Source organism: Colossoma macropomum, unplaced genomic scaffold (assembly GCF_904425465.1).
Source record: "Colossoma macropomum unplaced genomic scaffold, Colossoma_macropomum, whole genome shotgun sequence".
Lineage (NCBI taxonomy): Eukaryota > Metazoa > Chordata > Actinopteri > Characiformes > Serrasalmidae > Colossoma > Colossoma macropomum.
The window spans coordinates 25,806,536-25,832,624 of NW_023494787.1; the positions used below are offsets into that span (position 1 = coordinate 25,806,536).

At 38.8% G+C, this 26,089-nt stretch overlaps 1 protein-coding gene across 1 annotated transcript in view; it reads right to left on the reverse strand.

Moving 5' to 3' along the window:
• Nucleotides 1–26,089, reverse strand: part of angpt1 (angiopoietin 1) — an 87,750-nt gene that overhangs the window by 46,180 nt on the left and 15,481 nt on the right. The window contains exons 2-4 of the mRNA XM_036566645.1: nucleotides 9,627–9,782; nucleotides 9,081–9,202; nucleotides 4,882–5,114 (exon numbers count right to left, since the gene is read on the reverse strand). Of these exons, the coding sequence (XP_036422538.1) occupies nucleotides 4,882–5,114; nucleotides 9,081–9,202; nucleotides 9,627–9,782 (511 nt within the window). The remainder of the gene's footprint in view (nucleotides 1–4,881; nucleotides 5,115–9,080; nucleotides 9,203–9,626; nucleotides 9,783–26,089) is intronic.

Here is a 26,089-nt window from a genome sequence, read left to right on the forward strand (position 1 = left end):
TGGAACCAAGAGCCATTTTTTCATACACTACTATCTATTTACATATGAATTCTTGCTGATTCAGTAGAGACTTCTGTTCAGTGGGGGGTCTATGTGAAAAGTACAAACAGGCAAATCAATATCTATAAATTACGACTTCAGACAAACAAACTTTCCAAAACTCTACAAACCCTCATTCAACCCAAATAAGCGTTATAAGAATTAAAGTGTCCAGAGTAAACTGTGGGACTAAAATAGGCCAAGCAAGGGCAAAGGTCAATATCAGCTAGCAGTGCCAGGCTGGCTTGAAATTTAGAGGCCGTATTAATATCATAAGAATGATGAAAACATACCAACAACTGAAATGGCGACGATCAAAAGGGAGAGCAAAATTATTCAGTGGCACTAGCCAACTGGACTGCCAACTAAAACATTACATAAGGACCAAACATGCCATCCTAATAATGGATTGTGCTACAACCTAAGAGATCCATTTCAGGCCTGAATGTTTGGAAGTGCATAAAAGTGCCACATTGAGATACAATACATCCCTAGAAAGCTAAACGTGGTGACTGAAAACAATATTTTGCAGCAGACTATGCTATCCTGGCTGTAAAGATGATTGATGCTATTCATTAGGTGGGATAATACAATACAGAAAAAGAAAATCATATTTAGCAGCCAGGGATTTGTAACAGATGCCCAAACTAAGCTCAGTTACCATTAAAAACATCATTTGGTTTACTGAGTTGTAGTGTGTTTATAAGTGATAATTGTATTACAAAGATGAGTTCATTACACTTTGGCATCATTAAAGACACATGTCCAAAAAAAAGCATAGAACAAGAACTTTCGTGGCAGCCATTCAATAAATGACAAGCGTGCTCTTATTATTCAAACCTAGATTTATGCTTTTCTGCTTACAATAACATTCATAGCTTATTTCACCCAAGAACTCAAAGCATTATTCAGGTTCAAGTCTCAAAACAGAGGCTAATTCATGTAGATCCCAGATGATGATGTTATATGCCCCACATTTGTAGTAACTTGGTAAGCAAATGGTTCTCTGTCCTCTCCCAGAAAGGCGCCTTGGAGCTAGTTTTGAATTGCAGTAGAGGAGTCATGTTAGTCCGACAGGCGACCTCCCAACCTCCATTTTCACCTCCAGAGCGCACACTGTCCCGTTGGACTCATTAAGGTTTGACTAATTCAGCCAGAGGTGAAGAAGGTGACCTCTGTAGTGGACCCAAAGCTCCTTACTGCTATATGAGAGCAAAACAGTAACTCCAGAGAAGCCATTCTTTTGCCCAATAAACACGTTTTGGCTTTGTTATACTCTGAAAACCCAGATATGAGCTCAAGTGATTAATTTCCTGCAGAACCACAAAATTCAGTAGCACAGATTCATTTGTAGGGCAAAGCTACATCTAGGGACAGTTCAAACAAGATCCCTGGGATTTCCACCACTAAAACCATACTAAACACCTCATGTTATTTACAAAGAATTAGTGTCAACAAGAATACTGTGAGAGGATAATAGCAAGAACCATTTCAGTTCAATATTTTATTGCGTGCTGGGAATGCTGACATGGACGAGCGTGTGGAAATGAAGGTTTCTCTGCTACGGGTTTCTATCACTATATAAAAAAGGCACAATGCTGCCTTTATTGTTGGATGCACTGCAATAGTTTCTGAGCAAGCATGCACACACATTCAGAACAGACTGAACAGTACTAAGACTATATTCACACTTCAGGTAATAGTGTCCCAAATCTGATCTTTTTGCCAATATGTGAAACAGATTTGTGAAATGCGTGACTGTGGTTACGCTTCGTATCTTCTTTGGCTTTGGAACCAAGTGAGGCAAGTAAGCACAGTGCTTTCCAACACAGAGAAATCAAACTAACAGCTGTCCAAATTCAACTCTACTTCAAGGATATTTTTGTTTTAAAAAGTGAGTGAAGGATTCTTACCTAGATCATGTTTCTTTTCCAATATACACCCTTAAAATGGTTCTGTAATGGTTCCTTAGTAAAGAAAACGGTCCTATATGGAACCATGAACATGCAAAGAACCATCTTTTTTAGGTGTGTACATTGGTGTTTTGGTGCTGAGTTTGTGTCCATTTGCTAGTATTCTTCTTCACAGAGGGAAAATGAAATAGAGTGCTCTTCCTTTCTTTGATTAGCTTTAACAAATAAAACAAGCACAGAAATTCATAACTTTTTCCTCTTCTCTGTAAACTTCAGGTTGTTTAGGTGTCTGCTGTTTGTCCTCCAAGTTTAAAGCAGGCATTAAAATTTAATGTCACATTATGGAGTCTTTTAACCTTAAGGAAATATATAGGACAGCTAGCAGATGCTGGATGAACTTGCTGGGTGAACTGCTGTTCTTTTGCACAAACAAATCAGATTTGTGCAGTAAACCAGACTTGGGACACTTTTACCAGCAGTCTGAATGCAGCCTGAGAGCTTTCAATTGATTTGTTTCATTACAGCAACAAAAAAAAGGCAAATGAATTGTAAAATCATTTCTTTTTTTTATGTTTGGCTGCTAAAAATACCTGGTGACATCTTGTATAAATAAAAATAATGTGTGGCCATGACTTAGTAAGGTGTGGGAATGAGATAATTATCTACCTTTAAACCTACTTTTCTGTTATTTAGTTTGTCACAAGCTGGTATTTTACGGAACCCTGATGATGACATCCTGTGTAAATAAAGATAGTAAATGGCCACGACTTAGTAAGTCGTGATCTCGTTCCCACGCCTTACTAAGTCATGGCCACGACTTAATCATCTCATTCCCACGCCTTACTAAGTCGTGGCCACGCATTATCTTTATTTACACAGGACGTCATAATCAGGGCTCTGTAAATACCAGCTAGTGACAAACTAAATAACAGAAGAGCAGGTTTAAAGGAAGATAATCACATTCATGCCTCAACATTAGAACTGCAGACAATATATGTACACATTTACTTTGAGTTTCTGTCTAGGACTTCAGCAGCGGTCAGAGGCAGCCGGCTTATGTGTTTACAGCTTTTTCACAGTGGTCAGAGAATGCAGAGGTCTGGTTAAAAGAGTCACTTGGGTGTCAGCTGAGTGTCCTAATGGCAGAAAGAGCAACAGGAAGCAGGCACGCTTGCCATGCCCTCCCAGCAGGAATTGAAGCTCGTGCTCAGAAGGCTGAAGTTTCTCCACGCTTGGGCCGGTCCCAGCACAGACATCCAGGCTAAATTTCCTGTGACCACGGAGACGTGGGGCAGACGCAAGGTCAAGAGGGCACGCTGGGGTTAGGGTGGGGAAACGGGGCTAATGAGTTCACTGCATGGCCTGCTGTTACCGTAAGGCCACCCCCAGCCCTGCATCACTGCAGTGGGGAGACATTATATAGGGCCAGCCTGTAACTCAAACAGGGGCTGTTTGACATTTCAGTCAACCAGGAAAGCACAGGCAGTGTGTTGAAGCGTGATAAGGTCCATCCGTTAGAACCCAACATTGTCTGACTGGAGCAAATTAGGACATATGAGACAAGCGCACGTACGCCCACCAGGAGCTGACGCTTTTTAATCCCATCACATATATCAATATATAAACTTAAGGTTTTCTCCTTCACCTATGGCACTATTTTGATATGAAGACACAACATTTTCTCAAGGCAGCAATGATATTTTAGCACAGCGAGTAGGAGACGTTCTATTTCTGTCCACTGATTCATGCTATATTTATCACTGTGGCTATTTATTCCAAAGTGTAAAGGCCCAGAGCAGAGGTCACCAATTTCAGCTGCAAAGGGCACGTGTGGCTGCAGGTTTTGTCACTTTGCTTGAAGCTTGCAAAGCCATGTTCCAATACATTAAACATGACTATCAGCTATTATTCCATTCCAGATCATACGTCATTAAAGGAAATCGTGGCATTGCTCAGCGTGTTTTTAGGACTAGGCAGGACTTAATGACTGTGAGTGGGGACTGAGTTCTTTGTTGCTGAAAATATAACGCGAACACTACTTATAATGCATTACATTAACAATTAATAATGCATTGTAAACATGGCTATAAAGTGTAATGCATTTTTACAAATATTTATAACCATGTTGAAAGTGCCTTATATATGCATTATGATGTATAATGTGTCATGAATGCCCATTTAGATTCTTATAGACATAGTATTTATAGAAATTATGACTGAAAACATTTTTAAGCTGTAATAGGCTTACAGTCAGTTGCTAAATTGTAAAAAGGGTGAAGGGGGGTGACATAGTGTAATTACATATTAATTGTGTTGAAAACTACCTCATACCACTTAGTGAAATACCTGCTCTTATGTAAATACAACAAATCTGTTTTATATGCTATGTAAATATGCAAATAGATATACTTCAGATAGATATGCTTCTATTTCTACTCTCTCATACTTTAACTTATGTCTATTTTTTTTGTTTCTGCCTAATTTACGTCTATTTTTATTTCTGTTCTTATTTCTGCCTAATATATATAAGTTTGTGTTTTTATTATATGTTATTAATTATATGTCTTGCTACTATAATACTAAATGATCTATCTATCTATCTATCTATCTATATATACTATATATACTATCTATATATATATATATACATACATATATATAGTTGTGTGCACGGACGGGAAAAGCTGCAAATGAATTGCTTTCTTTGGGAATAATAAAGTACTCTGAATCTGAATCTGACGTTTTTACAAGGAGAATAATTTGTCATTTTTTACCTCAACCCCCCTCAAATGCATATACTCACCAAAAAAATCAACAAAACATGTAATTTGACCAGGGCTTTCAGAAACATATGGTCATTGCTTCGTTTCATGTCAGCTTTTTTAAAATTGCATTTAATTGGGAGACACTGTGTGCTGTATAATCATACCTCCATCTTTGGAGCAGAGGCTGAGGAGGCTGTGCACAGTGTCCATCAGGTCCTGCTGCTGTCTCTGCAGTGCTGTGCTGTTGCCCGTGGCTCGGCCCAGCTGGCTCTCCAGCTCGCGGATCACTCCGCTCTGCCTGGCCACCAGCGCCTGCAGACTGCTCTTCTCCTCCCTCAACACCTCCAGTTCCTGCTTGTGCCTTGCCTCCATCTCCTGCATCTTCAGCTCCAGAAACCTGAGAGAAAGTAAAGAGAATAAAAAACAACCCTGCTCACCCCTGCTTGTCTCATATCAGATGATGTTCAGATAGGGATAATCCACAAAAAATGCAGTTGTAAAAGTGCCCATAATGCACTTAGATCAGATTTAAACCCAATTGCTAAAACACTTAAGGAGGATGTTGTACATGTATCAATACATTTGTCATGTTTGACAACCAAAATCCTTCCCAATATATTATGTTATACTGTAATGTTGTTCATTACCACCATGACTTGCCAAGCCTTGTTCTTGTAAACATTGACTGTGCTGTGCAAAACTGATTTTTGAGGCGGCATCTTTTACATAGAACTTGGAAATTAAGAAAATGAAAGGCGGTTGGTTGTGATGTTATGAGCTAACTTGCATATTGTGTCCCATATAGAAATAAGATGTCACTCCAACTGACCAGAGATGCATTTGACCTCATATGGTTAACCCAGTAGCCATAAAACTCAATTTCCTGCTATTTCCTCCACAGTTGAACTACACATTTTTGTTCTTCATTAACACTGATAAACCAAAATATTTTGATGGAAATGTGTACAATATACAAAACTGAAACAAACTGGGATTTTGTCATAGGTGAGCAAGTAAGTAAACCTTTTTTATTGTTTTTAAATGCTATTTTTATTGTGGCAGTTGTACAAGACTGTTTGCTATGAAGAAAGCTGTAATACTGTCTGGTCGTTTTTGTGGAGAGATGGGAAATATTTTTAAAGCAGGGGGTTTCACCCCTCCCTTTTCACCCCTCATTGCTCGCTAACAGCTCAACAAACAGTCACAACATTTCACCCAGACAGCCAGCAGTGTCCTTGTTCATCTGATAACACAGTTACAGGGAAAAATACACTTTACTTGATTATGTGAAAAATGTTTTGCTGGAAAAGTGTCCACTAGGGACCCTGCAGAAAGAAGTTAAAATCTCACCAGGATACAATCCAGAGACAAGTTGCATAAAATGAGTGGGTGTAAATGGGGTCAAACAGAAAGACAGTAAGGAAAGAGTGAAAAGATAAAAACACACTGTAGCTGTGAGAATCAATCTTGTGACTGTGATGTGATTCGGCTGCCTTATTATTCACACTCAATAGGGGGTAAAATTGATTTGCTATGGTTATAATAAGTGCATAAATATTTTTATAAATGTACTCAGTATCCATGACTAAAACACTGCACAAGCAAACACAGTTTCATCATATACATCTGGGGATTTTTCTGCAGACAGATAGGATTGGCGTGTCCTAAGGTTTTACGTCTCGGGCACATGATGCTCACTAATCTGAGTATGTTGGCTCAATCAAAAAATGTGCATATATGAAGTTTTGGATGATGACTAACCAAGTCAAAATATCAGCTTTATATCAGTGGCTTCAACAAGATAAATGGAATGACATCAGCACTGGAAACAAAATACAGAACACAGATGCTGCAAAGTTGCTTTCTTTATGATGGTGATGAGGAAATATGAATTCTCCTCTGCATTTTTCAACTGCAGCTGAGTAGCCATGCAGAGAGCGCTGGGAACCAGACTCGTGCATTGGCGATGAGAGACAAGTCCCATCAGGCCAATTAACGAACGCCATGCTGGAAAGCTATCCAAGTGACATGTATTGCAAAACCATTAAACGTGCAATAGTCCATCTAGGAAAATATGTCTTCATAAAGGTTATATTTTAAAGGCAGAGCAGGGGACATCTTTCATCTCTTTGGCAGGTTGCTTTACATTGCACAGTATGGGACCAAGTAACTGTCTGAGAACTCAATGTGTTGTCGGTTGTCGAGAATTAAAAGTTGTATTGTGTAATGGGCTGTTTTGTGTTTTTTGGACGTGAAGCAAGTATGTTTTTTTCTCTTTTTTTTAACAAGACCAAGCAAGCCTAATTTAGTCTGATCGTGACTGCAGCTTGCAGGGAACATCTTAAAAAAGTAGATCAGCAACAAGCTGTAAAAGATGATACTCAAGCAAAGCTTGAAATCAAAATTTCTCGGATGTGAGCCATCTGCATAACAATGGCAAGAAGTCAAATTATTGGTGCATTCAGTGTTAAAATATTAGTCTACTTTGTCCTTATAAAGTTGACACATTTATGTGAAGTAGTAAGTACCCCACAAAATGTTTTTTTTTTTTTTTTGAAGTGGATGTGTCATTATTTGATCTTCAGCTAAACATTATGCATAGTTAAATATGTGTAACAGAACAAAAACAATGAAAATTCAACTTTGCAATCATTTAATTTAAAAAAAAGGTTAGATAGTTAGATAAGATGTCATTTTTTTCAGTGTCCGTAACTGGTATTGCCACCTTTGCCAGAAACAGGTTTATGTAAGAGTTTGCTATAACTGTCTACCAATTTTTGACGTCTACTGGGAGAATTTTTTGCCCACTCCTCTGCAAAGAATCCTTTTAACTGTGCAAAGTTTGAAAGGTTTTCTTGCATGTACAACGTGTTTCAAATCCCCCTACAGCATTTTAGCGTGATTCAGATCTGGTCTTTGACTAGGCCCTTCCATAACCCTCTATTTCCTCTATTTTGACCCATTCCTTGGCAGATTTATTTGTATGTTTGGGATCATTATCCTGGTGGAAGATCCACTTTTTGGTTTAAACTTTTTGATAGATGGCCTCACTTTCTTCTCAAGAGTGCTCTGGTATGAAAGAGAATTCTTAGTTGATTCTATAATAGCAAGTATGGCCAGGCTCTGAGGCAGCAAAGCAGCCCCAAACCATACCATTCTCACCACCCTGCATTACAGTTGCTATGAGGTTTTTCTGATCAAATTCTGTCTTTGGTTTTCACTGAACATGGTGTTTGGTACTCTGGCCAAACAACTCTACATGTAGATTACTGTGATGAAATTTTGAAACTTCTTTTCTTACAGTCTGCTTTCAGGTTAAATTTGCTGGGCCGGCCTGCCCTGGACAGCTTGGCAGTGATTATTAATCCTCTCCACTTGTAGATGATCTTCCAGCTATTTTCAAAATCTTTTTAAATCCATTCCCAGTCCCATACATACATATTTTTTTAGGAGGCCTCAGTGAGTTATTTTGATCTATACCACACACTCCAATAACAAAGTGTAAACCAGACCAGATATCTGAGGTTTAAATAAGACAGATAGCTCCACAATGTTCTCTAACAGTGTTCTAATCATTAGCACCTGATCGGGTGCACTTGATTTCAGTTTGACACATTTGAAGTAGTGATATATGTAGTGCATTTCTGTATATAACAATTATAACAATTATAATTAAACTTCTCATACATTCATTAACCACATAAAAAAACGTGTTTTTTTTACATAGTAAGGCTTATTATTTAGTAACTACTGGGACTTCCATGAAAACTGACTGAGCTAATCTTAAATTATAGAAGTATGTAATAAAACTTTGGGCTTGCCGGTGGGCCCTGGCCACTTAAGTGGTTCAATTATATCATCTTTATCTATCAACATTATATAATTGGAGATTTAAATTAAAATTATTTTAACTTTGGATATCTGAATGCCCAAATATGTTGAAAAAGTCTAAACCTTTCATGTAGCGTACTTATTTCTTCACAAGACTATACTTAAACTGGTGCCACCTACAATTGCAATATCCCTTAAAACTCTTTTACATGCATATTTCAAAAATAACGAGACATTGACAACCCTTGGCTTGCTTACTAGGCAGGCTATAAAAAAGTTAATGTTTTCAAAGAAAAAAAAACATTTGACAATCTGCTGGGACATCATCCCTAAATTCCCAAAGTGGGTCATAAATGTACAAACATGAAGTCTAACCAATAAAATATTACACAGATCTGTAACTGTAACTGACTCTTCTTGCACAGCAAAGAGTCGCCCTTTCTGCAGTGTTTAACACTGTGAGGTTCCTTTTGCTTGTTCATTTCATAACCTAGACTACTTTTGCAAAGTAATGCTCAGAGCATGTTCTTACCCATTCTTGTCGTGCAGTTTGCTGATCTCGTTGGTCTGCACTATGAGCTGCTTCTCCAGCTTGTTGGTGGACAGGGAATTCTCCAACAGTTGAATCTCCAGCCTGGACGTCTGATTCAAAACCTGAACCCAAATAAGGCAGTACAGCCAGACTAAAAACATGGTATGATGCAGGACTCATAAACACACCATAGGTCAGTGTTAAACCAGCAGCACCTCTGGAGAGGTCATAAACAGGGGAGAAGGAGCTACTGCTGCGTTCTTTGGCCATACGGTAGCACTTAAGAACAGTGGTTTCCCCAAGCAAACCCTTCATTTGACAAATCAGCAAAAACAAGCCATGCCATATTCCTGTGTGTCTCATTCAAATTCGCATTAGACACCAAGTGCGGTGGGAAAGCAAACATGCAGGATGCATAAAGGGAGAACAGGCATCTTATATGGCTTGAGTGCTTTCCTTGGCTTTTTAGTGGTGATCCTGCAGATACAATTAGAAGAGGACTAGCTTAGTAAGTGTTGTGTGGAATGGATCCTAGGAGGGACATACCTGAGTCTCAACGTCGGTGAGCTTGCGGGTCTGTTCGGCCGTCTGGGAAAGAAGATTGGTACCCATTTCCAACATGGCTGCTGTGTGATTGTGGACTGCACTCTGCTGTAACTGGGCCATCTCTGCTTTCATGCTCTCTTTAATGTAGTTCTCGATCTGTGCCAAGCAAAAGAAATGAGCCTTATCAACCAAGAGCCATAATGTTACATGAATCTAGTAATATCACTGCAAGGTAAACTTTAAGGTAAAATCATTTTTGCATTGCTCTATGAGTTAAATGCAATACCCACTCAGAAAATGCACACATTATATGAACAAAATTATTGGGACACCTACACATTACACCTACAGGAGCTTTAATGACATCCCATTCTAAATCCATTGGCATTGATATGGAGGTGGTCCTCCTTTTGCAGCTATAACAGCTTCCACTTTTCTGGGAAGCTTTCTACACGATTTTGGAGGGTGTCTGTGGGAATTTTTGCCTGTTCATTCAGAAAAGCATTTGTGCAGACAGACATTGATGTTGGACAAGAGGGCCTGGGTCGCAATCTGTATTCTAGTTTATCCTAAAAGTGTTCAATAGGGTTGAGGTCAGGGCTCTGTGTGGGCCAGTCAGGACACCAAATTCAACCAACCATGCCTTTATGGACCTTGCTTTGTGCACTGGGCACAGTCATGCTGGAACAGAAAAGGGTCTTCCCTAAACTGCTCCCACAAAGTTAGAAGCATACAATTGTCCAAAATGTCTTGGTATGCTGAAGTATTAAGATTTCCCTTCACTGAACTAAGGGGCCTAGACCAACCCCAGAAAAACAACCCCGTAGCATTATCCCTCCTCCACCATACTTTACATTTGGCTCAATGCAGTCAGGCAGGTAATGTTCTAGCAGGGCAGAAATCTACAATCTGGCTTGTGGCAAAAGTGGCATCTTAAGACAGTGCCATGTTTAAAGTCACTGAGCTCATCAGAACGACCCATTCTTCTGCCAGTGTTTGTCTATCAAGACTGCAAGGCTATGTGCTTAATTTTATCCAACTGTTAGCCTTAGGTGTAGTTGAAACACCTAAACTCAATCATTAGGAGGGGTGTCCTAATACTTTTGTTTACATAGTGTATCAAATCCTTCATGATGTATAATCTAGTAGCTGAAAAAGCAATACAGACGCAAAGAAGCTGTAAAAAGATTTCTTTCAAATAAGCTGTAGAGACTCTTAAAACACCTTTCCACCCAGACCAGAGAGAGTGTTTGACATACTTAAAGAGACCAATAAAATGAAAATGGACACCAATTGAGCACAAGGACACAGAAGTAATAGACCCTATCACAACCTTGAGGAAGCAGGACTGTGGACTATTCAGGCCTCTAAACACTCCCCACTCTTTAATCAATGGATTCTTCCAAGCAGCCATCATTTCAAAGGAGCTTCTTATCTACAGTATGGTTCTTCAGTGAAGAGGAATGATTCACCCTCATACTAACCCAAATCCCAGACCTTTCTAAGCAGCGCAGCAACTGCTTAAAAAGCTGAAGATGTAGGTGGAAGCAGATGTTGGGTCATTTGTTAAGGAGAGGAAGAGATGGAGATGTGGAGATAGAAGAGAACTCGAGGGCTTATCTTTAAAGCTTTCTTTCATCTTAATCTTCTGGCTGGCGAGATGACAAGGCCAGAACAAGGTTTTACGAACACAAAGACTATTTATGTGGATTAAACCCCCTGAGCAGCTCACACACTTACATCACTGTGGACCTAACTCCGAGTTTGACCATTTGGAATGATTCATCAGCTGGGCTTGTCTCTGGACTATCGTCTACATGAGTAGACTTCAGAGCTTCGGTTGAAATCTATTGGAGGACGTTCAAAGACTTATCACTCATTCTCCAGCCTCCCTGTATCTCACAGCCTCACAATCTAACTAAGCCACTTTGTGGGCAGCAACTATTTCATATAAACATCATGACACATCAGAAGTGAAAGCTTTCCCCACGCAAGTGTGACGGCTAATATTTGTCCATGTGACACTAAGGCAAATTAATAATGACAGTAGAGTAGTCCACTGTATACTTTCCATGATTCACCAGAACATATTGTTCCTCTGATTACATTAGTAATCTCTGAAGATTCCTTTTGACTACATATACAGAAAAGTCCTATCGTACAGAGATCTACTGGGACCCGCAATGTATAACTAGTTTTACCATGACTTCAGGGCCTGATGTTCCATTTATGTCTGAGTCAATTGGAGCTCCAGTTTGTGATTTTTGCCATGTCCCGTTTTTATTGTTAGGAAACAAAGCTGCCCATGTCTACATTTGGTACATCATTGCTGTCCAGAGAAAAACAAGTATCCCTAAAATGGTAACTTTACAAGAGAGGACAAAAGCATTCTTTACTTTCAATATAATGTAAAGAGATTGTATTCCAAGCAGTTTTGGAGCATTTTTATTGGTACAATTATAGTGACATTTTCACACAACGTAAAGGACAGCTACTGTGCTCAAATTATGCTAAAAATTATGCTAAAATTCACACAAAATGGGAATACAAGGTGTCCCGATTTTTGTTGAGACAGAGGGGTAGGGCGAAGTGTTAGGGCTACATGGCCCTCCAAACTGAGGTTTTTCATAGGCACTCTCCAAAAGGAGTGTTATAAGAAAAAAAGAAAAACCAGAAAGATGGCTGCACAAGTGACCAAAGAACTCCACAAATGTGAGTGTTTTCTCCAAAAATGATGACAACCATTTATTATCTTAGTTTAATGTTATGTCAATGTACAGTCATTTTCTTCATAACAAGCATTAAAAAATCACTAGTAATATACTAATGTCTTGGTAGCTAGCTAGCTAAATTTCCCATTCCACCTTAAATCGCCTCAGGCGTCAGAGCTGCTGCACCATTTAAGGTGGAACATGAAAATTCAAGGAAGAAGCTGGCTGAATAGTTGACTTCAGCTTCATATCACTGAAGAATTAGGGGTGGGCTATAATAAATAATTGCAGCAAGGTTACTGAACATTATCCTCCTCTGCTATCACTGCAGACGGGCAGGGTCATCTACAGAGCAGCGCTGGTAACCCATTAATGAAATAATGTTCTTTTTTATTTGGGGGTTGTCCCATTTCAGAGAGGAAGATTTCAACCACTACACCTTGTAACTCAGTTCCAAGGGGCACGTTGAGACTCGAAAGCAAGAGGTAGAGGTAAAAATAAGAAATGGGATTGGGCCTAAATCATGATTTAAACTTTGATAAAAAGTTGTTTATGTAATTTTTGACATCAACTTAAACAGAAAGATGTATGTAGTAACTGTTCTAACTAATTACTGGGGTCAGAGTCATAGTATTTTGGTTGAAGCCATAGGACACTCTACTCGGTGTGTTCTCATTAGCCAGTCCATTCAAATACACTCCCACTAAGTCATAACTGAACATGTCAGTACATCATCTGATTTGGCTCAGAAACTGCTTACTCTACTAGCAAACTAAAGTATGCTATTGTATTCTATCAAGAAAGTCCAGGAAAAAAGCACATCTTTTCCAAACTCTACTGTGTAGAGCACATCACCTGTTCCAGGAACATCCCTATGGAGGTTTTGAATAATAATAGCAGCAGGCACCTGAACAGCTTCTTTCCCAGTGCTTTATCTCTGGCAATCAAGGATTTCATCTCAAATACAGTCCGTTTGTACTGCTCTTCCACCCAACCACTACCTATATTCCCTTGGAAAATTGAGTTTTAATATATACAGTATATCATATTACCTTTCACACTCATGTCAGCTATATTCTGTGATATGCAACATGAAATGTCCTCATAAAAATACACTCTTAAAAAAGGTGCTTTGTTTGGAGTCATGCCATAGAAGAACCTCTAAAGAACCTCTCAGTGTATTGCTGTTTAAAGAACCATGTTTGTAAATGAGAAGTGTGAAGAACATTTTAAAAGATTTTTAGTCATTTTACAGAACCTCTAGATAATGTAAAGACTTTATTCTAAAGAGTTTTTTTTATGTCTTGAACCATACGACCAAGCCAAAACCATTTAGGACCCTTTTTTAATAGTGCATATCACATAATGGAGAACAGAACTGATTCTGTCAGAGTAATTCATGCAAGAGCATGTACAGCTGACACAAAGTATTGTTAATTGTTGTGTGGTAGCAGGGAGCTCAACTCAGTCAAAGTTGGTGTGCGAAATAAACTACTTGGCAAAGCAAATCCCATTAGTCTTAAAAAAAAATGGCAGCTGACTGTTTGGGTTGGAGAAAATGGAAAAAGCGGTCACAACCACAAAGCCTGGACAGCCAGAAGGCACCGAATGTTTCTGGCTGCAATATTACGACTGTTATCACAGACAAAGGTTGCAAGGGTGAGAGCAGGTCACTTTACGATACATGTACCAGGAACAACCTGAAAACATTGGATACTACATGGAAGGAAATGAAAAGCTGTCACTTTGCTTGAGTTCATAAAATTTAGAGTTCGGCACGAAGCTTGACCAGGGAGTGAGCAGACAATAACACAGGCGAAGCAAAGACAGTTCATTTCAAATCTACACCGTCACCGCCTTAGCCATCAGCAAATGCCTGTCAGAAGGAATTAAAGTTGTATTCTGATATTTCTTCTTGGCTATGATTACAAAGTCAGCTGTGCCATTGTTTCATGAACACTTGAGGATGTAGTGGACATTCTCTGGCTGTGAAGTACGTTAGACTGATATAAGTGTCACTTTCCAATAAACTTCCAAACCTAAGTGGATTTGATTGGAAGGAACTCTTTGTTTGAGGTGCATGGGTATTAGAACTGATTGAGCTGGAGTTTAATCAGTAGTTCACTCAGACATATGACTTCAAGTATGAAGTGATATTAGTTTCACACTGGATTGGCCCAAGCTGCTTTGAAATGTGTGCTCCATTAAACCGTATCTCTGTGGATCAGATGTTTTTGTTTTATAGCCTTCCAGTTCTAGAAGGTAACAGATTTTGTTATTAAAGAACCCATGTCCTACATATTTCTTGTATTTTATTTTTTCCCCGGAGGTCTACTCAAGGCATTTTTGTGGTTTTATGTACCAAAAACAGTCAGAATTCATTTGTACATGGCTTCTTTTTTATTCCTGTTTTGTTACTGTTTTTGTTTCTCTGCCGTTAAGACTGATATATGTGAATGGTCCCTGTTATGATTGCCCTGCATTGCACCTCATTCAAAATGCAGCCCAGGCTGAAACACTCCTTATAACTTCACGTGAACGGGTGGGGCTAAACTGCTGTAGACTGAATAATCAGATACATATGAATGTTTCGTTTTTTTGCGATATCACAAAAACAGTAAACTCAAAACAGGCCTTTTTGGCAGCTCTTCAAAAAAGGTGCTACAAAGGGGTCTTTAAGCAAGGCCACAGAAGAACCCTTTTGCGTCCGTAAAGAACCATGTTTGATAATGAGATTTGCGCATGTGAAGAACCTTTCACAGATGTTTCACATAATAGAAAGGTTCTTTATCAGTGTTCTTTATCAGTCATCCTTTCTAGGATCTTTACATTATGTGGAGGGTCTTTAAACTTTGAACTAGAAGGTTCTTCACATTCAAATTTGCAAAGTCCAATTTCCCAAGAACCATTCATTAAAAGGTTCTATAGAAAACTAAAAATGGATCTTCTGTGGCATCACCCATATTTTTAAGAGTGCAGTTTGCCTCCTTGGACTGTTTTGTGATATTCAAGTGAACTGGGAGCTTTACAGTGTTTTCAAAAGGTGAAGAACGTTCATTTTTCTACAAAATGGGACCTTCATCCGATCAAGGTCTGTTTCTAGCTAAACAGAACGTTGGACAGAGCCATGAGGGCTACATTTCACCTTGAGAGTGAGTTATTGCCAGCTCGCCAGGCTGCAGAAACATTAGCTTAAAGATCCTTCGCTGAGTCTCTCTTAGGGAATGTGGCTGAGTCATGGCCCGAACTGGTGGGTGTCACTAACGGAAAGTACCAAGGAGAAGCAAGATTAGACAAACACACACGTCGTGTAAAAATACAACTGAGGAAGCAGTAAAACGGTCTGGAGTGGGTGTCTGATCATTTTCCACTTCCAACCACAAACAAGACCGATCATCCAGAGACAATAGACTCGGTGGAGCAAGAGAAACAACATCAGCTGCTATTTTTCATTATCACTGCTCACTGAGCAACTCAGGATTGCTTACGATGGCGGACATACAAGAGTGATTAAATTTAATAGTGTGTAAAAACCTCGATCGTGTGTAGTAAACTGCAGTCTAGAGGAACGGTCTAAAAGACCTTAAGCTAATGCAAAGAACATCGGCATCACAAAAAGAACGAGAATGAGAGAACCCTTTAGGCACATCATGCATTCAGATTCTATTTCTTCTCACAGTTGTGCAGGAATTTGGTGCAATCAAGACTAGCCAAGCTGTTGACCGTGCCAGACATGGCTAAACTGCACCTGGGAGGGTTGGCTTACATCTCTCAGCTGACCACCAACTGGGGGTCGTGCCAAATGAGTCAAGGTCAACCCTATCAGTGCTCTAAAATCTGACCTGGGGGCATCGATGTCTAAGTCAATATCACCAGCATAGCATTAAACCGCAGGAGTTTAATGCTTGACTTGAAACTGATTGTGTTTATTTGCAAGGTGTTCAAAGGTAGGAAGGTGAAAGGGCCATCTTCTGAGAAGGTCTATAGAGTTGAGAGGTCTATAGGTTATGTGCAATAACCATTGGTGGATCACATCATGGCCAATCGATCATGAATAAACAAGGAAAATATTGGTGCAAGGCATGGATATGGTCTGCACAATATAACGTCATGTTTTTCATGTCATCACTGTTGTTGCCAAACTCTATATCTCTAAAATGTGTTGACAAGACAGTGATGATACAGTTATTGCAACAGTAAGAACTCAGTATTAGAACACATACCTCAGTACACTGAAATTTAACCCCTGTAAACAGTTTGAGAAGCATCAGGCTTGTAGATCCACATGCACTGAGGAGCAGGCTTGTGATTTATTGTTCTCTCTTAACAGCCTTTGTGTGTTTCATAGGACCACAGCTGCGATGGAATACTAGCTTAGAGAGCGGAGAGGGATAACATTCTGGCTTATCTCACCCGCTGCTCTGAGACAGGAGGGTGGCCTCTCTCGGACAGCGTGGTCCTTTGAAAACATTGAAAATATGCTAATGGCTACAAGAAATGAAAGATTACAGCGAGCCAACATCACTGTGTGAAAAAGACACAGCATTCTGGTGAGCAGATTAGTACAGCATACAACATGAAAATAACAAATCACTCTCCACTTTAAATAGTCATTATCAACTCTAGTAAGGCTTTGTGTTAAAAGTAAAAAGCTAGCATTATGACCTGGCCAGAATCACGCTGTGTAAAAATCTAATAACCCAGATAGCAAGCATATATAATTCTCCTGGCTTGTTAAGGCTGGCACCACACTGACTATATGCCACCACTGGTCCACTCTCAGATCACCCAGATTACTCTCTGTCGTACAAAGTCTAACTATTTTTTAAATTTATCAAACAGATTTTAAATGCGCATAGCCTTTCATTTAGGAAAAGACGTTAAAAACGTTGCTGACACTGCTGGATTGATCACAGCTATATAACCAGCTTTATTTACCATACTGCTATTAATATGATTAAACTAATACACAAAGGATAACAAAAGAATGAGGTGAAGGAAATATCAGTACGTTGGACTGTGAATGGAAAATGAGCAATGAAAAGTGCAATTTTGTCTAATCCTTTGCTTAACCACCAATTGGCCGATTGGAAAATACTGAGCAAAAAGCTAGTGGGTCACCAGCCGTTGCCATCAGCAGGCCAGCAGTAGTCTGCTATCTTCTTGCTAACTCTAATGAGGCCTAGCAGGTGACAAAACTAGCATGCCAAACAGTGACTGTGAAAATAGCTAATAACTATCAACTCTAATAAGGACTTTGTGGTAAAACTAAAAGGCTAACAGGTGACTAAGCTAAAACCATGCTGTAAAAGTAGCTCATAACCATGAACCAGCAACATTATAAAGGAGGAGATGAGGAGGTCACTGGTTGGAAAATGAACAGGAAAGCTCATAACGCTCAACATGGTAACTGTTTATGGAGAAAGTCCCACACTTCAAAAAGATGAGCCAATCAGTTTGCTGGTAAAGCCTTAAGTGGGAAAAGCGCCCCCTCATTGTGGAGATATGTGTTTGCACAGTAGCTAAAACAAAATGAAAAATCATATTTTGTGCATTATTTTAGACAAATACTACAAACTATTTATGCAATTGTGGTCAGATCTTGACAGTTATTTCCAATATGCTTTTGAAATGATAATTTGGCTTATGGTTTCAGATTTATAGGTTTCTCCCCATTCAAAGAGATAAGAGATAGCCTGGTCTTGTATGAGAGGCAACAACTTTGGCAATAACGTTGCAAAGATGGCTACCATGTGGACTTCCTTTAAGGACTTTGATTTGAACTTTAATGAGGGCTTGGTGGTAAAAGAAAAAAAAACTAAAAAAAAGTAGCAATAGCATACCATACAAAGACTTTGAAAATAGCTAATAACTTTTAGCTTTAATGAGGGTTATGTGGTAAAACTAAAACAACTAGCAGATGACAAAGCTAGCACACCAAACAGTGACTGTGAAAATAGCTAATAACTAATAACTCAACAAGGGCTTTCTGGTAAAACCTAAAAACTAGCAAGAGACTAAGCTAGCACACCAAACAGTGACTGTGAAAATAGCTAATAACTAATAACTCTAACAAGGGCTTTCTGGTAAAACCAAAAAACTAGCAAGAGACTAAGCTAGCACACCATACAGTGACGTGAAAATAACTATCAACTCTAATGAGGACTTTGTGGTAAAACAAAAAAAGCTAGCAGGTGACAACATTAGCATATCAAAGTTACTGTGATAAACAACTTATAGCTGTCAACTGTAATGAGGGCTTTGTGTAAAAAAACAAAAAAGCTAGCAGGTGACTAAGCTGGCACACCAAACAGTGGCTGTGTAAACAACTAATCATTATAACGTGGGCTTTGGTAGACCCAAAAAGCAAGCAGTTGATAGAGCTAACAGACAATATTGTTACATTTACAACTACATTTAAAATGTATCACATATACATACTATATATATATAATTCACCCATGGCTAAAAATTATAGTGAGTTCTCTAAATTGAACATAACTCATAATAGGTCTTCAAGCATGTAAGCCAGGACGGGCTGTATTTTAGTCTAATCTCATTTCATATAGTCCTATAAGACCGTTTTGTGAAGGTCTGTATAACTCACTCTGAGCCTGTGACTGACGTTGTGTGGGTGAGGATTAGTGGAGTAACACTCCGGCTGGGCCTGCAGTTAACCTTTACGACCTGAATCCCACAGGCTAGCTCCCAGGCATTCATTCAAACACAAGCATCCCTCTAAACCCCTCTCTCACACACATACACACACACAAACACAACCATGCACGTACTGTGTGACAGTCTCTCACCAAACACACTCACCAGGCATGAATGTGTAGGGTCTGTCCTCTCTTCAAACTCAAGATACATTCACACGTTTCCTGTTAATTTATAACCAGCCTATCAAACACAGAAGGTCAAACACACACACAAATGCACACACACGCACATACTGACACTGATCCTCATTTCCCAGCAGGCTGGAGGATGGTTAAACGTGTGGTTTCCTTTTGCCACAATTGTTTTAACTCATTGTGCCATACAGCTGCATTGCAATTGAAGAGTGCAACTCATACACAGAATATGCGCCCAAGTGCCAGATAACAAGCACACAGTTCAAAACACCACTGAGCTGATTTTATTTCATGACATTTTCCAGCACCCTTTCAACAGAGCAAAGCTAAACCAACCGTCTCACAGAATTGCAAAAATTTAAACTGATGCCCAAAACTCACTGGGAGAAATAGTCCCTGCTGCACTTTTAGCTTGTCAGCTATTCCAGTGCACAACACTTTGACAACTGTAAAGGCCCTAGAACAAATGTTTCATTGGAAGCGCAGGGCTGTTTTCTTTTGAATTCAAAAGGCCTGGTATTCAGGGAGCTGAGAAAAGCCGAGGCCAGCTAGATCCCTGTTTAATTGAAAACCATCACATTTGCATACAAGACAATCAAGATCTTTAAGCTTAGGTAAGCATCAATATCAGTGTCTGATCTGGTTAGCATTTCAGACCGAAATCCAGACAGTCTTCTGACTCCTGGACAATGCTCAGTGGACTGTTGTTCCACCATCTTCCACCAGAATATGCAATTGCAGGGCTTGATGACATATATATTTATATATCACTGTTGTCAGAAGAATATATATATAATCTGACTATATCAGAATATGTTAACAGGGCTCTACTTCAAGAAAGACACTAAGGTATAAATGGTGCTAATGTGCCTCACTGACAGATTAAGTTGCACTTAATATAATGCATGATCATTTTGATTCGGGACAGATTTATCAACCAAAACCATTTACAGGACAGGACTGAAACATTAGCCTCAAGATTGATAGTCCTTCAACAATGGATATTAAAATGATCAATTGTAGTGCTCAGTCAAATATATCACATCTTTAAACGTCATTGTTTACAAAATTATGATAAAGCTATGCAGTGTAAGTGCTGCTGAATAGAATACGCAAGCCGTGCACATTACCTAACGGTATGTAACAAATGGCAGAGATAAGCAAATTACCTTCTAAGAGAAATGGCATATTGAATGTCTGGAACTGTGAAATATCTGTACCAGCTCTCTGGCACTGTGCCGTGCATTTTGACTTTGGTTTTGCAAAATAAGTCGACTGTATAATATCACTGACTAAAGTGCACTGCAGAAGTGTGTGCTAGGCCAAATGTAAGAGATATGAAATGCTTTTTGTAAATCATGGAGTGGTCTGTAACAGTGAGTCAACACCCTTGTTTAACTTTGTGTCACATTTTATAGAAGCTGTTTATAGAAAAATGATTCCACAAAATGGTAGTACATTAAACATTAGCATTTAGATTGATATTTTGTACATTTACGAGACCAAAGTGAGGTCAACCCGTGTTAAGGAGGGACCAGCTACCAGAGTGGGAACTGTACTTAGACAAATCACCACGGACACTTATTTGAGTTACTGTAGGGAGGCTGGACCCCTTTCCAAAAGGCAGATGTACTGTTCGTCTTCCAGCATTGGTGTATCTCATAAATCTACATCTTACACCATTGTTCACCCTTCAGAAGTCCTCAGTGTGTTAATGCTTTCATCTCATTCATTTTCATTAAAAGAACATTAATGGCCTTCACAGTAGATATCACACTGCTGCCCTAGAAACACTTTAAGGAACATAAGACAGGTCAGATTAGCCCCTCCGATGTGAGCATAGAGGCCAATAAAGCAGAAGAAGCAATGGCAGATAACAAAAACAAAGGGCTATTAGTTTTTGATATCCTGCCTTAAAATATTAACTTCTTTTACAACTTAAAAAGTACTGTTTGCTTTGACTTCGTACTGTGTTTTCAGAACAGAGAGGACTGAATCCAAAAGAAATGTTTACTTTTCCCTCTTTTTTTGGTTTTGGTAGTGTGAGTAGGACATTCGCTTGTTTTTCTTATCAATATTCTGTAAATGGTGTTTTAGAGCTGGTCTAGACAGGGATTATTTGGAAGACTGTTACGGTACTGTGAGGATGCTCAATAGTGATATCAACTGTGAATTTGCCAATTCAATATGACGTACATGCTGTATCCCTTGAAATGCGAACCAGCAGTCCAGAGGCAGCAGAACAAATCCTCTATAGTTCTATCCAGTACCCTACCCTGTTTAACTTGTGATTCAAGCTGGATGCATTTCCCCTTTTGCGTCTTTCAATCACGTAGACAGTGGACAAATATTTTGCAAACCAGATTGTGTGTATGAGTGTATATTTGCTCAAATCCTCCAGTTACAAGGGCTCTCTCATGCCCCTTTATATCTGAGCATACCAGCCTTGCGTCTTCAAATTACTCTGATTAATTACGTCTAGAAGTATGGGAGAGGAAACGTTAGCATTCACCCGAGACAATGCAGAGGGAAAACAACAAACAAAACAAACTCGGAAAGCAGCCATGCCCCCCGCACTAGCTCAGCAGCAGACCTCCTTCTAGACTTTTTTCAGGCCAGAAAACCTGGGAACATTTCCACTGAGATGCAGCCTAGCAGGAATGTGCATGTTAATGGCTTGGTAATTCCACTGGCAAGGGTACAGTCTAGCTGGTCCAGGATCACACAGGAACATTAGAAACACTGGCTTTCTGGAGTTCTGGGACATCCTACGTTCTATTCTGGGGAGATTTCATCTGTCATCAAGATGTCCTCTTAGTAATCTTTTTTTCCTTTCAAGGATATTAAGCTTTATATGGAATTATTTGTTGCTTTCATTCAGATTCTTATCCTGTAGTTGGACAACAGCATGCACTGCAGAGTCAATTAAGTCTTGACGCACATCTCATTTCATTAGATAGGTAGCTATTAGAGCTAGGCCTTAATGTCAAAACACATCCACGACAATGCTAATTTCTGCCAGCGCCCCTATGGGACTCTAGTAGTATGTTTGTGCTGCACAGTGATCCACGTAATCTTTTTTTGGCTGTTCTAGATTAAACATGGTCATTTGATGTTTGTAAAATGCATTCCATATGTTTTGTATGAAATTTGTAATGGATATATTAAAATATATTTCACCTTGTAGCAGTTTTATAGTGACTCTTTCAGTTAAGAGCCCTGGTGTAGAGCTGCCACCACTGTTTCCCATTACTAACATCAGACTGAAACCTGGTGATGAATCTGTAGCTATCTCATGCATTCATAGTCAGTGACGTCTCTTGGACTTCCAGAAAGCCTAGAGTGATGTTTTTTCTCACAAAAATGGTCTCACACACTGTAAATTAAAATGTCGTTGTTTAATTACATTGTCACTTTCAAATTATGTTAGAATAATTATATTATTCTAGTTATGTTACAGGTATGACTGTGTGTGTGTGTATGAGTGAGTGATGGTAGGAATGCATGTTTTATTTTATTTTATTGTATTTTATTCTATTTTATTTTATATTTATTTTATTTTATTTTATTCACTACATGTAAATGTCTGTCTGATACTGTGCACTGTGAGCTCTTCTAACCAAACCAAATTCCTTGTATGTGTAAGCATACCTGGCCAATAAAGCTTGATTCTGATTCTGATTGTGAGAGATAAAATAATATGTATGGTCTTCGGTTCAGCTCCTGAAGCCCTAACCAATGGGAGAGCCCACGTGGCTGAATCTAGATACTACAGAGAAAGAAGTTCCGATGGGACAGTTTTCTTTTGGATGCTTCAACATTTTAACCCTTTCATCACCAACCAAAACTTACAACACTTGAGGAACTTCAACAAAACCAGTACGATGAATATAAACAAAAAGGAACTAAAATTACAGACATGTAGTGGTTTATTTCACTTAGATTATTAGGCATTCTCTGAAGATAGATAGATAGATAGATAGATAGATAGATAGATAGATAGATAGATAGATAGATAGATACTGTGACGTTTGAGACTGATATATGCATTCTAATTCTCCACTCTCTATTTTGATTTATTCAAGCAATCTGAGCCTGAATGTACAGAACAAACTGTTAAACTTGGACTGAAATCCTCAGGGACATCAGAAAAAACAAACTTCAGCTGCTCCTTTCGGATCTCCGGATGCGTTGGAAGGCTGCAATGATATATTTGCATCCTGACAGCCAGGAACAGCATGTTTAAACATTTCCCCCAAATCTTCCCCCAGTTCTGCTTTAATAACTCTTAGGTAACATATTAAACTATTAATGCAACAAGAACAGGTGACCTAAACTGCTGCAGGCTGAATGGACAGTCATATGTGTTTATGGTTCTGACAACACATCCGTGGCAAATACAAAACATTTTTTCCAGCTTAATTCTTAATTAACAGTATGGACTGAGGAGTTTACATACTTCATTAAACTCTTTTATTTAAAAGGATTTCCACCATATCATCCCTTTAAATCAGCATTATATGACAAATGGTATTTTTTGCCCCCAAAAAAACTAGAAAACTCTGTGAGACAGGGATGACACAGATAAGGTTACAGCCTATGTCACAGTCTTTCACACATAACATTGGCAGGGATGTGCACTCTGCTGTCAGATTGTTATTGTTTTCCCGTTAGGTGTGAGACTGTCTTGCATCCTTTTATCTCTTTTACTCTTTTAGATCTCACTCCTCCAAAGTTACATAGTGCTATAGCAGGCATTCCAGGCCCAGAGTGGCCATTCTCCATGTTATAAGTCAGTGTACCATCAAAATGACTTTAAAGCTGTTATTTTAAGGTAAAACTGTTACACAATGTTTCTTTAGTTACACTGGTGTATGCACTACTAAATCATTCAACTTTTGAATAAAGAACAACAACAGGATTGAATTACAACAACAACACAATACCAATAACAATACAACCCACTGTCATGTGCCACATGGACCATATCCTTTTTTTCCCAAATATCTTGTGATCACATCAACAGTATCTTACATCAGGGTTTGGATTTGAAGTCCTGCGAGAATGAAAGTGGGCGAGAATGAAACATGCTTCACTGATTCCCTGCTGGGTTTATTGAATTCTCTTTGAAGCTCTGCACGCTACTGACAACAGACAGAATCAAAACATTGCACAGAACACAGACTTAAAGATGACTAGTATAGGGTTTTACAACGTAGACCTATAGTGATATCTATGTGGAGTAATGAGAAGTCAGTCTCTGAAAGGCCAGTATTAGGCTCTCATGTACGAAGCTATACTCTGTACTAGTGGAGCATCATGGTATTGCATCTGACTTGTTTGTGTTAAGGGTGGGTGATATGGAAAACACATCACAATACTCAGGGCTTTACATAAACTTTTTGAGAAGATAATAAAGATCCTAGAAAAGCTACATGTGCTGTAGCAAAACTGAACAAATGGTTCAGTTTTTAATAATAATATGGCCTTTTATTTGTGATTTAGAACATTTTTCCTCAATTCACACACACCAGCAGAATCTCACAAATATTAGAATTGCTGCTATTAACTGGATGGACCACAGCTACCATAAACACCAGAGCTTATTCTGTCTCTTAGTTGAGGAGATGGCTTGCATGTTCAATATTGCACATACTTGGAATTATTATAATAATTGAATCCAGGGGTCTACTTATATGGAATAAACATGGTATGGTGTGGTGAATGCACTACAAATTCCTTTTTCTCCAACCTGCATGCAGTGCTAATGCTGCTCTTTCTACCTGTAAACTGTTGCCCCATTTTTTACCCAAAGCAAAAGTAGCACTGTTCCTACATATTTTGGGCAGCAGTCATGATCTTGGTCTCATTTGAAAGGTATCACACTCACGTTTTTTGCCATTGTATTACCAACACAGAGTAACAGAGGCCAGACTGGAGAGATTTATATCCGCCTGACTCATAGATCTCTAAACTGATCTCTGACTCTTGCCGTGTTATTAGGAACACATGTTTGGATCTTTTTGAATAGCGGCAAGGCTTGGAACGTAAGGACCCCAGATTTACTAGCATTTGCTCGTTCTGTGTTTATGTTGCAAATGAGCCGATCGTAACTACTGTGGATAACGGATCACAGAAAAAGATTCAAATTCTGAGATTTCAAGCTTTATAATGGTATATTGCATCACTGTATTGCTGGACAATTTGATGCATAAAAAACAATGTTTAAAAAACAGAAGTGAGCGCTTCAATGGAAGTGTTCCAGTAGCAGTACAGTGATCTAGATAAGGTTAAATCATAAGCATCGATGCATGGCCAGTACGTATTCATGATACTTTCATTTTTTAACCAGTTGCCACAGAAAATACAAAAATGTGACAATGGCCTAAATAAAGCACAAAAACAAAACAAAGGATTGGGCTTAATATAACTGGTACCCATTAAAATGTGTTTGGATGAGCTCACCAACTATAATTTTTGATATTTTGGAGATATGTACACTACTACTTAATTTCTCCTAGAATGTACAACAATACTGTCAAATTCTGATACTTCAAGACATTTTCACAATACACACTATGCATCACAATATTGGGTTTTTCTGAGGTTTGATAAGTTTGAACAGAGAAAAAAAATACTATCAAATCTAGCAGTGCAATCATTTTTATTCAACATTTCACATACTACACTGAATAAAATCCAGTTAACCAGGTCTAGTTATGCTCGCTTTGCAGGTTGTCAGTGTTCTTAAAGTAGCAATGATATCCATGATACACTCAGAAGAGCATACTGTGATGTAATGTGATGCAATTCATCATAACAATACATATTGTTATATTGTAGAACCCTAGTTGTGTTAACCCCTTAAAATCCCAGGTTTATTACATATTAAACTTGC